General features: G+C 39.8%; 1 protein-coding gene across 2 annotated transcripts in view; it reads left to right on the top strand.

The window, feature by feature from the left end:
- Positions 1–17,302, top strand: part of ipo11 (importin 11) — a 104,733-nt gene that overhangs the window by 27,933 nt on the left and 59,498 nt on the right. For both annotated transcript variants that reach the window (XM_034595999.1, XM_034595998.1), the window contains 5 exons: positions 286–329; positions 1,852–1,942; positions 4,006–4,053; positions 5,747–5,852; positions 13,956–14,082. In XM_034595999.1, coding sequence (XP_034451890.1) covers positions 286–329; positions 1,852–1,942; positions 4,006–4,053; positions 5,747–5,852; positions 13,956–14,082 — 416 coding nt within the window. The remainder of the gene's footprint in view (positions 1–285; positions 330–1,851; positions 1,943–4,005; positions 4,054–5,746; positions 5,853–13,955; positions 14,083–17,302) is intronic.

The following is a 17,302-nucleotide window of genomic DNA, read 5'->3' as shown; positions in this document are numbered from 1 at the left end:
AAGATTAATGGTTAGAGACCTTGGTGTCAGTTGAACCTTTGGTAGCGATTTGAGATATAATATAATAATATATAATATATAATAGCCAATATTTTGTAAAGCTGAGATCACAAGAGTCCAGTTCTGAAGTTGAGCATTAAAGTGACATTGCATTCAGTTTGACATTTGTATTTAGTTTTAGACTAAATCACAAACAAGTGACACTGCGCAGACAAGATGAACAGCCTCAGCCACAAAATCCAGACCAACATTTCCTGATACAAAACCATTTTCATCATTTTCCAGCTGTTGAAGAAACAGGTGGCGACTCTTGGAAGTACAGTCTACGAGTAAGTAAAGACACACACACACACACAAAATGCAGATATAAAAACCATAAGATTTTATTTATTTATTGTAATGTTTCATTTTATGTTGTATTTTCAAAATTGAAAGCATTTTTTAATGTGGTGGCTCTGAGCAGCATCGTTTACATTTCAGCACAGTAAATTAGTCGATGGTCCCAGTGGCTTTATAGCTTGATCCTGTGGCTGTGGGTAGTTTGTTGGCCAAGGCTTATCTTAAGTCATGACATCATGTCTTATCCACCGTCTAATTCAGTTTGTTTGTCTACCCGTCCTTTCTCTTCCCTTCCTGCTCCCCTGTTCAGCCAGATTCAGATGACAAACTTGTACCTTGTCGTTTCTTTGAAGTGCACTAAAGCATTCTTCCATTTGACATCAAGGTCTTCTTGTCAATGTTATTCATTTAAAAGTGCAGCGAAAGAAAGGCATCATTACCGTCTACGAGGGTTGAGTTTTAGTTTGCTAATTACTGATAAAAACACTGAGCTTTTTATTTGAGGTCATTGTTGGAGTTTCATTAAATTGTTAAACCACCAATATAAACATCTGTTGCCTAATTAAAAGTGATTAAATTAAAGAGCTAAGATTAAGAACTTCAACATCTCTGTGGATCCGAGCCGAGAGGGTTTACTGTGTAGGTTACAGAGGCTAATATTTACTCATATTTAGTACTAACACAGCATCTGAAAACACACATCACTGCTTGTATCTGTAAAAATCTTAATTCACACATTTCATTGGCACGTATTTATGCTCAGGAGGGTTCATGGATCAAATGTCATTGTCCATCTATTGCTTCCATGGTCACCAATTCTAATTGCTGGTTAGAGATCAATATTCCCACCTGTCTATATTTTCCCAACCGAACAAGGGTTTTGTGTCTGTCCTGATCTCGTCAACCTCTGACCTTCTGCCAATGACGTGGAAAGGTGTGTGTGTGTATATATATATACACACACACACACACACACACACACACACACACACACACACACACACACACACACACACACACACACACACACACACACACTGTTGCCTACAGAATGTAATCCAGAATTGGCTCATCCCATATTGTTAGATTTGTTGCACCTTTATTTAACATTGATGTTTTTTGTCACAGCAAAACCGATAAACTGCTGTCAGCGGGCGGGCTAGCATTTCTTTGCGCACGCACGCACGCGCGCATAGAACTCCCCTGAAAATGTCACATTGTTCCATTGAACCAGAAGCTCAGTGCATTTGCTATTGTTTGTCTGTCAAGCCTTTTTTTATGCAGATCTTTCATTGTGTTTGAAGTGTACATGCACTGACGTCACTTATTCATGCTATATTTTTCCCAACAAAAACCACAGGTGGCTGCTAAGACTGTGCTAAGAGAACTATTGTACTTGGACAAAATCAAATGAATGATTATGATGACTCTCAGATACATTGGCAGCATGTGGGGGGGCCTCGTCTATTCCAATTAAGTGCCTTTCTTTTTGTTTCCTGTTCCTCTGTGTAGCCTTGTACAGAAGTATTGTTCCTGGATCTCTTCCACACCTACAGCCAGACGATGACGCCGGTACTGCTGGAAATGGTTCAGAATCTCCAGGGTGAGTTAAATGTTAATTCAAATATTATTACAAGCCGAAAGCACAGTCCGCTTCCTTTCCAGCAAACCCTTTAATATTCTTTCAATGCAAGGATGTACTCAGTTGCTGATTTTTCACCTAACTAAAAGTATGATGCTGTCTCATACAGCTCTTCAATAAATCTGTTTTATGTTGGTGGTGTTTACAATTTTATGGTCATTTTGTGGTGCAGTTTTATTTTATTGTTATACATATATTGTATTTTATTTCTTTTATCTTACTCTGGAATTTTCAATGGGTTTTTTTATGCATTATACACCATTTACAAAGAACTTTAAGGTTGGCTCTGTGTTTTGAAAGATACTCTACAGATAAAACTTCCCTGACTTAGACTTATTGTACTGTATTCATTCAGTAAACAATAGTTTAGTATGGCCCTCAAAGGATTTTATGAAAATTTAAATGGCCCTTGATAGAAAAAAGGTTCCCCACCCCTGTTTTAGAGATTCTCTGGAGTTGTCATTAGTGGGCCCCCCCGGAGAAACTCCGGAAAAAAGTCTGTCCACCACACTCTGGGAGGTAGCTCTTGTCTGTTGCTGAGTTAACAGTACCATTGCTCAAACGTGTAGATGACAAGATCCTCTAGCTCAGTGGTTCTTAAGCTGGGTTCGATCGAACCCCAGGGGTTCGTTGAGTCACTCTCCGGGTTCGGCAGGGGTCAAGACACACACAGTATAGCCCGGTTCGCACTAGCAATGTCGGGCCGTTTTTGTCGGCCGTCAAAAAATTGGCAACACACAATTTTTCTTCGCCGTGTTAGATAAATTCAGCCCACTCGTATTATTCGTGACGTCACGCTCCACTTGGCCATCATTGGCTGCAGCTGAGGACGCCACATTGCGTGATCAGGAACTTGGTGCGCTCAGTAGTCGACTTGTGGCTGTTGTGATTGTACGTCATTTGTGATTTTCTTTTAATCTTTCAATCCCTTCATATTAACTATGTCGAGCAAAAAAAGAAAGTGGTTGGACGAATACGTACAATATGGATTCACGTGTATAAAGGAACGTGATGGAAGTCAGCGTCCTCAATGCATGATTTGCAATGCCAAGTTGAGCAATTCTAGTCTAGCACCGGCAAAACTAAAGGAACACTTCCTAAAGCTGCATGGAGATGGGAAATACAAGAACACAACGCTCGCTGAATTCAAGGTGAAGAGAGCCAGATTCGATGAAAAGGCTACTCTGCCTGTTCTCGGCTTTGTACCCATCGACAAACCGATCCTCACAGCATCATACGAAGTTGCGTACCTGATCGCAAAGCAGGGCAAACCACACACCATTGGTGAAACACTAATAAAATATATACCTATGTTTTGAAGAAATCATATTTTATTTTTCCAATTACGAAGGTTTCGGTGAATGCACTGATGAAGCTTGCAGGGTTCAGTACCTCCAATAAGGTTAAGAACCACTGCTCTAGCTTGTGTTTCAGGCCCTATGGTTCCAGGCTGCCTTCACTTTCAGTAGAAGTGAGGGGAAGTGTGTTCTGCTGGAGCAAGGAAGGAGCCACTTTGGGTGATTTTGAGGTTAAAGGGAAGCAGCTATTGATTTAGAGCTTCGTACTTAACATGGACTAATAGAGAGTTAGAGAACAGACCAGTAAAATGACTGAGACTAGACTGATAGAGCTCAGCCCTTCTTTAAGTTGCATTTGTGTGCGGAGGGGCGGCTGTATGTTAAAGTTTCCCTAGACAAGACACTGAAATATTTGTCCAAATTGCCCCTGCCTTTGTGAATTGGCTGTGTGTGTTTGAATGGGATATGATCGAGGAGTTCTTCATCCAAAGTGCTGTATGAATGTCTGTGTGAATGGGTGTATATGACTCATAGTGGTCGTTCAGACTAGAAATGCGTAATATAAATGCAGTCCATTTACCATTAAGTGAATGGGTCCGTTAAATCCTACAAATCTTCTGTCATCATTGAAAACATTCGCACATTACAGCACTTGGGCTATAAATACAGTCTGACTGACTGACGGTTTGTGTGTGTGTGTGTGTGTGTGTGTGTGTGTCTTTCCAGGCCCAACCAATGCCGAGGACCCCGTCCAGCTGCTAATGAAGGACGCAGGTAAGTCGAAACCGTCCTCTTCTCTTGTTGCTTCATCAACCAATCATCTGTCGTTCCAGGATTTGGACTCAAACATTTCCGATTATGCTGAAATTACCATTATTTCTTCAATGCAGAATGTGAAGGATTTCAGATTTGCCTTTTATTGCCATTTTGTAACCCCAATCCCAAACAATACATACAAGTGCAGAGGTATATTGAGACATACTATAGATTTGAATATAGATGGCTACACAATGTAAAACAATAATTTTAAACTAAGCTATAAATTCTCAGTAATCTTACAATTTTTTTACTTTCATCTTTACATTCCCGGTGATACAATATGATCCATCCATGCTATACTTCTCTTCATCACTTGATCTCTTTATGATCACAGACATCTTGTCTCCTCCCTATTTTTCTTTCTTAAACCATCTATTTTCCTGCTCTCTACCTCCTTTTAGTATTTACAGCCCATTGACAGGTGGGGGCTGGTTTTACGACCCACACAGCTAAATCACAGCCAATTAGGATTGCCTGCTAAGAGGGCTTCTGTTAAAGCGGGATGCCCGTAGAGATCTCATCAGTCTGCTGACAGTGTTGATAAAAGCGCAAACATCACCGGATGATGAAGCTGTGCTGGTGGAGCGGCAGCAATGACAGATAATTTGTGGTTGAGAGAGCTGGAGCTGGTTGAAGAGCCAAAGGGGCTCTTATTAAACCACAGGTGCTCATTTTTCTCAAGAACATAAATGAGTCAGTAATTATGACACACAATTATAGACCAAGTCCTCGATTATACTGCTGTAAAAAAGTGGGCTGTGTTTTTTTTTTTTGTCTAGATCCCAAAATTATATGTCTTAATTACATCACTGAGCTGGAGACCGGAACCTGCACATCGGTCCTTACTTTGTACTAAAAAAGTATTTTTTCACTGCTGACATTTTACATTAGTGTCTGTTTGTCGGTTGGTTTGTTTATTTGTTTTATTTTCTTTGGCAAAGATTTATGTTGCAAACTATCACTCTCTTCTTTTTCCTTTTCCTTTTCTATTATAAAACCTAGACAGATGTGTGGGGTTGTATGTCCTTTGTGAGAGTTATGTGCTTTCATATGTTATAGATGGTTCTAAGTAACAACCATATTTGCTACAAAAAGTCAGTATAAACTTGTTATCCTTATTGCTGCAGACGTCCATGAGTCGTTTACATATTTTCTTAGTGTATCTGTATTTATAAGATAAACTTTAATTAATTTCTGGTGTCTTTTTAGTGGCCCTCTTCACATTTTGCCACTATTCCTCTGTTTTCTGCCTGAACAGCTCCTCTTAGTTTTGTTCGTGTTCATGATAATACTTGCCAACAAAGTTAAATTTATGTTGCTTAAATTGCTTCTATATTGTTTTATAGGCTCATAATTATTTTAGCAGGACAGAATTATAGCAGAATCGTTAGGAGACACATTTATAAAAAGTTTCACCCCCACATTACACTCAACATTGAAATGAAAGCTGATGTGATACAGTGACAAAATGAAGTAATTTCCCCTTATAAAAGTCGTCAATGAATTTTAATCTTCTGCAGATAATTTCTGTGCCAGAAGGCTTTTGTGTGTCTTTTGTAATTTATCTTTTTATAAGTTTAATAAGCTCAATCTCTTTGTGATGATCTTAACTAAATTATATTAACTTTCTGACTTGTTCTACCTGCAGTGTACAACGCAGTGGGCCTGGCAGCCTATGACCTCTTTGACAATGTGGACTTCGACCAGTGGTTCAAGAATCAGCTTCTGGGGGAGCTGCAAGTCAACCATCACAGGTATTGTATATGGAGTGATGCTTTTCCTTTGACATTTTGAGCATCTTTACTTCTTCCCCGTTCTCCTTTCAAATCAGAAGAGGCTTATAATGCCGACTTCTTGGTGATGTTGTCGTAAAGCAATCAGTGTTCCCCAGAGGGCCCTCATGACACCTCACAGCATTCATATAGTTTGTATGTGTATATATAGATTAGTAATTGGTGAGCAACACAACAGATCACCTAAACTGTTTCTGTACAGCCTGACCACAGAGTTGACTCACCTTGTCTGACGCAGGTTTAATGAAAATTGAGTTCAGTAGGTTTCCCCAAGGAAGTTTTCATTGCAGCGTTATTGTAATAAAACTTCATTGCGGGTGTTCAATAATTTCCTCTTATCTCATTGTGTGTGGTAGTATATTTAACACAACTAGGGAGTACTTTTTTAAATGGAAGTTTATTCTACTCTGCGTGAGCTCACTTACAGACATTAATGGCATTTGATACATTGCATAGTTAATGTTCCTTTCAGTGTAAGTCAAGCTAATTGGCTATTAACCTCCATCCGGCTATTGATTACTCATTAATAGCCAACTAATGCTTGTAGTCGATGTTTGTCACGCTCACGTTAACAAGTGTTGCTTGTATTCCCACAATTACTTTACAAGCCGAGGTCAAGCTGTTCATAACATCAGCTCTCAACAGACGAATAAAACAAAACAAAACGGGCATAAACTGAGACGGAACCTCGTCAGTGGTCCACAGACAGTCAGCCGAAGTAACAAAGAACCGCGAGGTGATAGATTAATGCATCTGGAAAGTGATGGGAAAGATGGAGCGTGGCCAGAGGCGAGGTGATGTGAGTGATAGGAGGAACAAAGAAGTGCCCTGCACACACAGACCTCGAGACAATCAAAACAAAGAGCCTGCAGCACTCCAAAGTTCAGCCACACATTTTAGTTGCTGACGTCAAGGTGCAGGCCTGCTGATGTCACAGTCCCTCTTGCTTCTACAAGGCGCAGGTGTACGTATCCTCTCCATTTTTACCTACTTTCCTATTTCTTTGTTCTCCACAGTGGTGGATGAACATAATAAGAAGCACCCAGCTCTGTTGCTCTACTTCACCCTTTGCGCTAGCGTAGCCATCACACAGTACACATGCACATGTACAGAGCATGGTCATTACTAAGCTGAGGTCTACCTGCTTGTTGTGTGAACACGTGTAGTAAAAGCTGCATCTATTTAGTTCATACTGAAGCATGCCTGCCTGCTGAGGACTCTAAAAAATGTATGCATTATTTAATAGGCAACTGACATGGGTGGACTTCTCCCAGTGCTGCTGCGTGCGTGGTGCGTGTGTGTGAAAGCGAGTAAGAGTGACTGACATGGGAGTAAAAAATGCTGCAACGAGCTTCACAGTAAATCTTCAGCACAAAACATTAAAGTTACGACTCTATGTTGTGCAACAGAATTTGTCTCATTATAAAACCAAGGTTGGGACACATACGCACAAAGTATGGATTGCCTCTGCTCTTCATTTCAATGTGTCTTGTGCACGCACACAAGTACACTTGGCTCCTCCAATTACAGATAAAGAATCGGTCATCACTAGATGTGTTGATGACAATGAAGTCCGGCTTGAGGTAACAAGTAATACCAGCCTGTGGCTACATAGTTGATGGCTGTTTGGAGAATATCTTCATTGTTGCTTTTTACTCTCCTGAGTGAAATTGTTGATAATGAAAATATAACTCTGCCCTTCTCCTTTTTTAAATGCCAAATAATGCATTTTTAAAGCTATATGATGACAATGCGTTGAGCTAAGAGGATATATTTTTAAAAATGTTTATTCCAATTAAGGAAAGCAGAAAAACTTTTCAACCCCATTCATTTATTTTTTTCTGGGATGCTGAATCAGGCTTTGTTCCCGTCAGTGTCTCTGCTAGTGTCTGTGCACGTGAATAATGTTCAGACGTGTTATAAACTAAGTCACCCTATTGTCATGTTGTCAGCACGTCGCGTTTTACATCATATCACAATTTAGTATCTCCCTCTAAGATCCCAGTGGAATACGTCAGTACATCGTATACTAACTCCCTCTGGCACAAAGGAAGTGTGACCAGTCTGGCCAACATTTGATCATATTTTCATCAATGTTACATTAATTTACAAACCAATGACACACACGTGTTGTTTTTGTTCACATTGAATATTTAAACATTCACAGTGCAAGTTAAATCAAGTATTTAAAATTCGAAGGCCATTGACTAGAGCTAACTGGAGTCAAGAGTTATAAAACCTGGAGTTCAGTCAATAAAACAAGATCGGAGGTGAGGGTGAGAGCTACTTGACTTGTAAAATACTGCTCAAATATTAATACTACAGGAAGCATGCAGCAAGCAGCTGATGTGAATCTGTGCCTCTCAAAAAGACCTCAGAAAACAATAATTGTTGATGTAGCTTCAGTCATCTCATAGAGTTTAGATATTGATCAGGCCATGTTTGTGGATTCATGACACTAAGTTTGCTTTTTGGGGAAAAACAACCTTTGCTACATCAGGTGTAGAAAATACAAACCCTGCATACCAAGTTGAAAACACCATCCCAGTGGTGAAGAACAGTGGAGGCAGCATCATAATTTGGGACTGCTGTGCTGCGTCTGGACCTTGAAGTGTATCATGCGATCTTAGAGAATAAGTTCAGGGTCGTTTTCCACCAAAAGAAGTGAGGTGAAACGACGATTACACCAAACATCAAAGCAGCAGATGGACTTCAAACAGAAAATGATTGAGAGTGGCCAAGTCAGAGGCCAGAGCTTGACCCAATAGTCATGCTGTGGAATAATAAACCGAAAAATGTCTCTGAGTTGAACTATTTCTGTTGGAAGAATGGTCCAAAGTTCCCTGTGAACACTGTGCAGGTGTGATCTAGTGTTACTGCGAGCAAAGAGGGTTTGATCGATCAATAAATCCAAGGTCTCACTTACTTGTCCCACCAAAATGTAAATATTTAATTGGTGTGTTCGATAATGACACTACAGATTTAAATTGTTCCCGTGTTGTTATCTTAAGCACATTGTGTTTGTCTATACTTGGACTGAGATAAAGATCAGATGCATTTTATGAAAACTATGACAATAATAAACAATAATAAATAATTTAGCTTTGTGTCTTGGGAATTGTGGGCATTTTGCCAGAGCCATTACATTGCTGTTGCGTTATTTCTGTCACTGCCAACAGGTTCACAAATACACAGGCACAACCCTCAATATAGTAATGCAAGTATCAGATGTTAGATTAAAACGTGTATCTGAAATGGATTTTTTTTAAATAAAAAAACTAACATTGTACAGGAAATGAACTCAACTCTATAAAGTTTATAATGTGGCCCACAAGTCTCATAAAGATGGGAATACAAAATGTGTTTGCGTTAAAATCAAGTTTTCAGACTCCGAGGATGAATATAAAAAATATATGTTTCCATTCGACCACTATCAATACTACTAAAGATATAGATTTTTTCTAAACATATTCCCAGTGGACTCTGATCTGATTTAGTTTTGCAATGCTTTAAAAATAGTGAGGCTGAGAGATTTCATTAACTTAAAAAGTATTTCAGGAGAAGCCGGCAGTACATTTTGGCTTCTGCCAGGAGCCACTTCCAGAACAGAGTTTCTGGTTGACACACTTGCCTGCTGCACATGTGTCGCCGTTACCAGAGCATCCCCACACCATGCTGTCCTGCTTGCCTCAGGGTTTTGGCTCTTGGAGCGTCTCATGCAGCTTGCTTATACCCAAATGCTAAACATTGACAACGTTTTGCCAAGCAAGAGAGGCAGAACTAAACATGAAAATAGGAAGATCTAAAAGTAAAGCCTGTTTCTTTAGAGCTGCTAAATTCATGTTTTCTCCCACAGACTCTGGGGGTTTGGAACATAAATTTGCACCCACCTGCTCCCACACCTGCAGGATTTTTATCTGCCTGTTTGACCCCCAGCTCACAATTTGTCTCTGCCAGTTAACGTGCTGTGTTCTTGGGGAAGCACATCATTTAGATTTTATTTATTCCGGCCCGCTCATCAAATTTGGCTCTGAGGCATTTCCTGGACATTTTTTGATTTTCTTTATTGTTGCTCACTTACCTCTGTGGAGCTAGAACCAAGCGAGATGCTGCTAAATTTCTGTGAGATGATGAATCCTTTTGCATTTCAGTGATCGAAGTTTAAAAATGTAGGTTATGATTTTAAAAATGTGTTGCAAATACAATGTTTCCTATGGAATGTTATGACCATAGACTGTAGATGGGGGTGTCTGTTTTTTATTAGTTCATATCACACTGATCCAGCTAATTGATGCCATAAAAACACGGTGAAACGTCATGGTTGACAGCTGAGAGCACCTTGCGATTTAGTCGAGCACTAGTATCATCGGGACTTCGATACCACGCCTGTATCTCCCAATCAATTTTCAGAGAAATCAGTGAAACTTGTCAGGATTTCCAAATCTGGACCCACCCTTGTGGATCCCCTGTTTAGCTCGAAGTTACCTCATGATGCAAACATGAATTATTAACTCATCACGGGAAACGTAAGATCAGAATAATGTATATGAGTAAACTTTTAATATTAGGAATATAAATCACATTTTGTTGGCCAATAGCTATGGTGCAAGTGATGGCACCTTTAGGTTTGTACATTGTATAACTGCAACAGTTGTCACGGAGGCGAATCACCAATGTAAGTTGGAGCCCTGCTCTAATCTGTATTGTGTGATATGGTGCAGCAACAGTCTAAATGTGAACAACTATCCGTCAGCAGAACTCTTGTGTGTGTGACTCTCACCTGTGGCAGAGCTTCGTGCCCCTAGTAATCCCCCAAAAGCTGGTTGTCACTTTTCGGCAGAGATTTCTCTACACACACCGTGTGCACCTTCATACTTGAGCATTTATCTGCGCACACACTCAGACTCTGACTTGCTGACAATCGTTTCCTCCTCTCCCTGCCTCAACCAAAACTGTTGTCATGCCTGTGACGAGTTGTCGTGTCTGAGACCGCCGAGATGACAGCGTGTCATCTTTGAACACGTTTACACACTTGAACATGCACACACACACAATGAAGGGACAGACTCATACAGAGTGAATCCCATCTTTCTACTGTCAGACTCTGCCAACACTTTAACATTTGGACATTATACCTTTTGTGGCTTGACCTTTCGGCTGGACTTCAGTCAGCTTGTCTTCTGGGTTACCAGTAGATACTGTAAGAGTTTCATGTCCTTTGGTTCATTTGAACTTGATTTTCCCTTATATGCTTCTTGTATTTGCCCTTGCTGATGGATTTTTGTTGGCTTTAAGCTCTGAACAGTGAGTTTGGACTGGTCTTGATTGAGGTTATAATGCTAAAGAAACACCACCCTAGACTCTTTTATAAATCCTGGGTTCATGACCTAAATCTGTGTGTGTTCCACATCTTTAAGGTTTCCCCCCTTTTTGCTGTAACTCTATTAACTTAGGCTTCTTTTATATCTGCTTACATTGTGACTCACGCAGTCTTTCACCGGTTGTTAAAACCATTAATTAAATAGTCTTTGAGTCCCAGTGGGTATACTGACATATGTTCGTATTGCTGTAACTAAACGTCTACACCGATGTGTAGTAGAAGTAGGGTGGGCACTAAAACCCAGTATTATAAATGGGTCCTGGGGCTAAATTAAATAAATAATTAATCAAAGACGAGCTGCAACACCCTCTGATGTTACGAAAATATGTTATTGTTACATAAGTTATCCTGCACAGTTTATCTCCCCAACCCTGTTTGGGATTAAGACATTCATCTAGAGATCTCTCTCTCTCTCTGGGAGCCTGTGTGCGAGGGTGGGGGCCTCTCACTGCTGCAATGCATGCACGTTGATGCTTATGGGGTTTCTATCCTCTCTGTATTCGAGAGTCTGGTCTTACATCTTGAGAACATTATTTCTTCATTTCACAGACTTTCTTTCTTTTAAAGATATTTTTGGCGGTATTTTGTCTTTATTGATAGGATGGTAGAAGCGTGAAATTGATACAGAAAATGGGGGGAAATGTGCAGCAAAGGCCTGGACTGCGATACCAGGTGGACTTTAATTCAATGAGGAGAGATGGACTGGTTTCAAATCTGTGGTGATCATTTCTGATTCTGGCCGTGGAGTTGAGGATAGCCCATATGTCGGATCTTGTGCTGTGGAGGCGCTGGGCTTAGTGTTCCAGCGACCGCTGTATATTTATGGAGCTTGGTTGCCATTGAAGCGACTTGTAGAATTCAAACTTTCTTCAGTGTACCTCGTAGATGTTAGAAAATTATACTCATTAAATTTGCAGAAAATAAGTTTGATCAAAGTACTGGAGTTCAGCTCAACACATTCTGCTCCATCTCATTGGAATCCTAGTTCCACACCACTTGTGTAAATAGTGTGGTTAGTGCTATGTGTATCTTGACAATGAAGAGGTGATATAAGGTGAACTAGTAACTGTTTTGGCTGTTTAAAATGTGGCTGTTGGTGCCTGCAACAATAACTGTCATCACAACATGAGGTTTGGGTCTCAAGAACTACTCACCCAGAACTACTCATCCAAAACACATTTGACACTGCTCTTCCCGGTACAGGACAGAAGGGTACACATTTCTCAATGTATTACTAAGATGCTGTGAGAGATGGTAACTTACAGGCTTTGAGTTTTAGTTTTCAGAATTCTTGAAATTTACTGAGAAATCCGTCAAACCAATTTCCAGTTAACAAAAACAAGCCGTTTAGCTCATTCACATAAGCAGCTCTTCCTTTTCCTGTGAGCTCATTGGCACACACACAAACACATGCTTGTCTTTCTATAGATGTGAGGACACTCTGAACCTTAAAACAAAGTCTTAACCATTTGAAGCTGTGATGAGCAGCCAAAATCTCCTCACAGTTATGGTTTCAAAACAAAATTTCTCCACCCAACCATAGACAGACAGACACACACTCACGCGAACACACACACACACACACACACACACACACACACACACACACACACACACACACACACACACACACACACACACACACACACACACACACACACACACACACACACACACACACACACACACACTTTTGTTTGCCAACTGCTGAGTCCTGAGTCATGCTGTTGTTTAGTAGCCTCTGGCTTGTGGCCCAGACTCCGGTCTCTGGCTCCCTGCGGATATTTGACAAGAAGCCAGCAAGAGTGTCATCCCTCTATCCTTCATCCCTCCATCCGCTCATCTCTGTCCTCAGACACAATTTCTGCCTCAGATACCAACAAGGGCAGATGCCGAGGGACACTTTTCGCCTGCCCATTACAACTGTTGAAAAACCATCAGTCCCCAACATTCAGTGCGTCACATTTGGGACAAGCAACAAAGGGCGTTTTAGTTCGTATCACATACCACCTCGTCCCAGTGGCTTGTTGATCATTTTAATTGTGTTTCTCACAGGCTATTTCCTTTAGATGCTTGTATGAGGCTTTGTGTTGTGTTTGCAGGCTTTCATTTAAACAAATACAAACATGCTATATGAATTTTTATCAAACCTTTTTTTCCGCCTAGTTTTTTTTCTCACTTTGTCCCTCAGGTCGTGTTTTTCCATCAGTTTTTAATGTGGAAAAGATCACTTTGTCCCAGTCTTCAATATCCTGTGCAGTAGTGCCACTATCTCTGCCTCTCTCTTTTCCGGTGATATACCCATGCAGGCTGAATGTGCACGGCCAGAATGTGGCCTAAATTAAACATAGTCTCGGTGTTGGATATGCATTACAGAGGGACGGTGATATGAGTCTCTCCCTCGAAGCAGAAATGACACGCGGTCTGCAGCATGCGTACGCCACTGATAAAAGAAATTTCAGGTTGAGTCATGAGCAATGTCGGTGCAGATATCATCATTGAAATATCTGGTCCGGTTGTTTCTAATGGATCCATCAGTCCTGGAGCTACATTGTGGAGATAATTTTAGATGCCGCACATTTATTTTTCTGAAATAATGTAATAATATATGATTGGAAGAAGTGCAGAAATGTCTGTTAAAATATTTCTCTGCAACCAGAACTTATGTCTCCTCTCCTCTCCAGGTACAAGTTGATTCGTCGACGGGTCATCTGGCTGATAGGACAGTGGATCTCTGTCAAGTTCAAATCTGACCTGCGACCTTTACTATATGAGGTCATCCTGAGCCTCATGCAGGACCCTGATTTGGTGGTAAGGCAGCTATAGACACACACATATATAGATTTTTATTTTATTTTTTATTTTTTGTAAACTGCTTACTACTTTTCCCCAGAAAACACAGGATTTGTAATGACTGAAACAGGCTGTCAGTGAAAGTGCACTGTCAGCTGCTCAAACACAATTCTCAGGATGGAACTGCCACCGTAATGCTGCAAACTTCCAACAAATAAACCCAAACATAGTCTTGTGTATTTCTTTCAAAAGTAAATAATATTATATTCAAATATTTTCATAAAAATCTTTTTATTTAACCATTAACTTCTTATTCAGTCATAACTGTGATCAAGCCCTGACCCTGTTTGGGAAGAGTGTATTATTATCCTGCATAATCCTCAGTTCAAATTGTGGGGTTTCTGGACTCATGAGATGAGCCCTTGAATCATGTTTTCCTTTTAAAATGATTTATATGAAGAAATGTGATTCCATGCAAAATGTCAAAGCCCTTAAAGGCAAGTCTCACCACTCAGCAGCCACTTCTACAACACCCCTGGGGCGAGACTAGCTTCCTGTCTAAACTCCATCATCCACTGGGGTTCAATGGGTTCAATGCTTGTGGATCTAATTTACCTCTTACTTCATAATCCATGACAAACTTTTAAATGTGTGTTCGTATTTGCATTCCTTATTTGCATCGGGTGCAGTGCATATATAATGTGACTATTATGAAATTAAGACTATGATATAATTAAGATAACTATACACATGAGGTTATGCCCACACAAACATCACGTGGTGACAATAAGGGTGTGAAACAGCTCAATAGCACAGAACACCCATCTAATCCTTTGCCATGGCAGCGAATGCTTCCTTTACCTATTCATATTTGAGGTCACATCTCTCTACATTTCATAGTTTGGGCTTTATTGTATATTATCATCAAGCATATACAAGCGAAATTAAACTTGTGTATCTGGCAACATGTAAAGTTCCCTTTGAAAACCATTAAAACACAAAGACCTTTGTTTTGATGTACAGGGTTCCTTTATATTAACTTGTCTAAAAACATCCGTCTGATACTGAAAGTCTTAAGTTGTTTTAGTACATATAGATGATCCAGGAAAAATAGTTTTTTGAGTGGACTGTATATTTAACCAATTATCTCCTTTTGCAGTGCACATGTAATAGCTCTGAATTTACAAAGGTCCCGAGGCTTGGATTTTAGTTTATAATTATCAACGGGCATTAAAAAGTGGCAACAATATTCGTTTCAGTTCTTCCTTTTCACTTATTTTGTTAAGTGAAGCCAAATGGATTTGGAGATTACGCAAATAAATACATTTTATGTTGCTTTTACAAATTATAGTTTTAATATGTAAAAATTGATTCAGGACACAGTTTTTTATTATCTGATTCTACAAATTGGAAATGGCAACTGATGCTTCTCACAGTTTCTTACTTTTTCTAAGTTCAGCTCACCAAGTGTGGGTCCTGATCAATATTGTCTGCATGGGCCAATTAGAGCCTGTTGGGCAGAAAGAGATATTGATCATAAACCTCTAATGGACTAATGGAGCAAACTGCCCCCTATCAATCAGTCCAACTAGTCATCAATATTTCTAATGCTATTTTCCGGGGCCCCTGTTCAAATAGAAAGTGAAACCCAGCTACATTTATCTGGTATTTCAGTTTCTTTACTTCATTAAAATGAGTAATTGACAACAGAGACATTGATTTTCCCCGATAACTTCATCTTTTTAAGCAGCTTTAGTTTTTTTTTGTCTTTTGAGGCTTTTTCTTTAAAGGAGAGAAATGGGAGGAATCTGTCTGAGATGGAGTCGGGTTGGCTGAAGTAATGATCTCTTTGTTAATGTTGCCCTATTGGAAACCTGTTGAGTAGAGTTACTATCCACCATATGTGGATCGAAATGGTCATTTAACTGCAGCAGTAGTTGTAGTAGTAGAGGTTTTGCCTGTTTTAAAAACGTGCCTGTTGGGGAGCAGCAGGTCCCTGGTTCGACTCCACGTCAGTCCTAGATTCTCTTAACCTGTGTCCTGTCTGTTCTTCACTACAACAATGAAAGTAGTGATAAATATAATTTGTAATCAGATTTAAATGGTTAGGTTTTCATTAACCTTTGGTTGCTTGTTAGTTAGCAGGATTATGCAAAAACTACGGACACATTACGACACAACATGGTGAAATGATGCAGCACGTGACCGGGAATAACCCAATAAATCCTGGTGCTGATCCAGATCAGGGGCTTGAATTCAAGACTTTTCTTGTTTTTTTTTCAACATTGTGAATTGGGTGTTTTTTAACACGTTCTCAGAGAATAATTCATGAATCTTGATGGGAAAATAAGGCTTTTAAGTGGATGCAATTTGGTGCAGATCCAAATAAAACCCCTGATTGAGTGAATTTAAATGTGGCTTAATAATGAATCCAGGTTTTTTTTTTTCACTTTGTTTAAACTTTTAACTACAATGGCAAATAAATCATTTATGTTATCAGACTACTACTATATTTTTTCTTTAAGAAGTAGACATTAATGTTTACGATTGTTCAGCCTTGGCTGAGGTGCCAATGCGGTTTGATATTACAACCCAAATCCCTTAATAAGGAGGAGTCTGACTGTTGTCCTGAATTTTGATGGGATTCTAGTAAGAGTTGTGGATTGCAGAAGAAATTCAGGAATTGCATAACAAGAGTTGTACATATTTTATTCAAACAACTGCTCTTGACATGCTTATTTAATTTCCGTTTGTTATCAAAGATAAAAGCAAATATATTGCTGTGCCTTTGAGATGTCTACGATAAATATAACGGTGCCCACTCTGGGAGCTTTGTGTAGAAGACAAAGAAATGTTTGCTCACTGGCTTCTATCATTGACATTCATAAACTGAATCGCAGATCACTGGTGCCTGTTGCTTGCAGCCGACTTGTGCCAGTCTCGCTCCCCTTGTTACCTCCAATACGTTCTTCTCCGCTCTCTAACAGCTGCATTCTCCTCTGCTGTTTACTCACAGATTCTGAGGGAAAGCTCAAAAACATGTTGGTGGCAAGCTTGAACCCCCTCTGTTTTTTAGGTCATTTGCATTCCCAGTGGGAGGTAATCATGCTTTCTAGAATTTGCTGTTAAGCCAGCTTTGATGACATCAAGCGGTGACGTTTTTCGACTGTATGGCGGCTCTGAGGCATTTTAAATATGGATTTGTTCCTCATTATTATAATCCTATCAGGCTCTTGGT

The sequence above is a fragment of the Hippoglossus hippoglossus genome, chromosome 9, assembly GCF_009819705.1.
Source record: "Hippoglossus hippoglossus isolate fHipHip1 chromosome 9, fHipHip1.pri, whole genome shotgun sequence".
NCBI classification, from domain to species: domain Eukaryota; kingdom Metazoa; phylum Chordata; class Actinopteri; order Pleuronectiformes; family Pleuronectidae; genus Hippoglossus; species Hippoglossus hippoglossus.
Note: the sequence above shows the minus strand (reverse complement) of the source record. Positions and strands in the feature narration are given on the sequence as shown.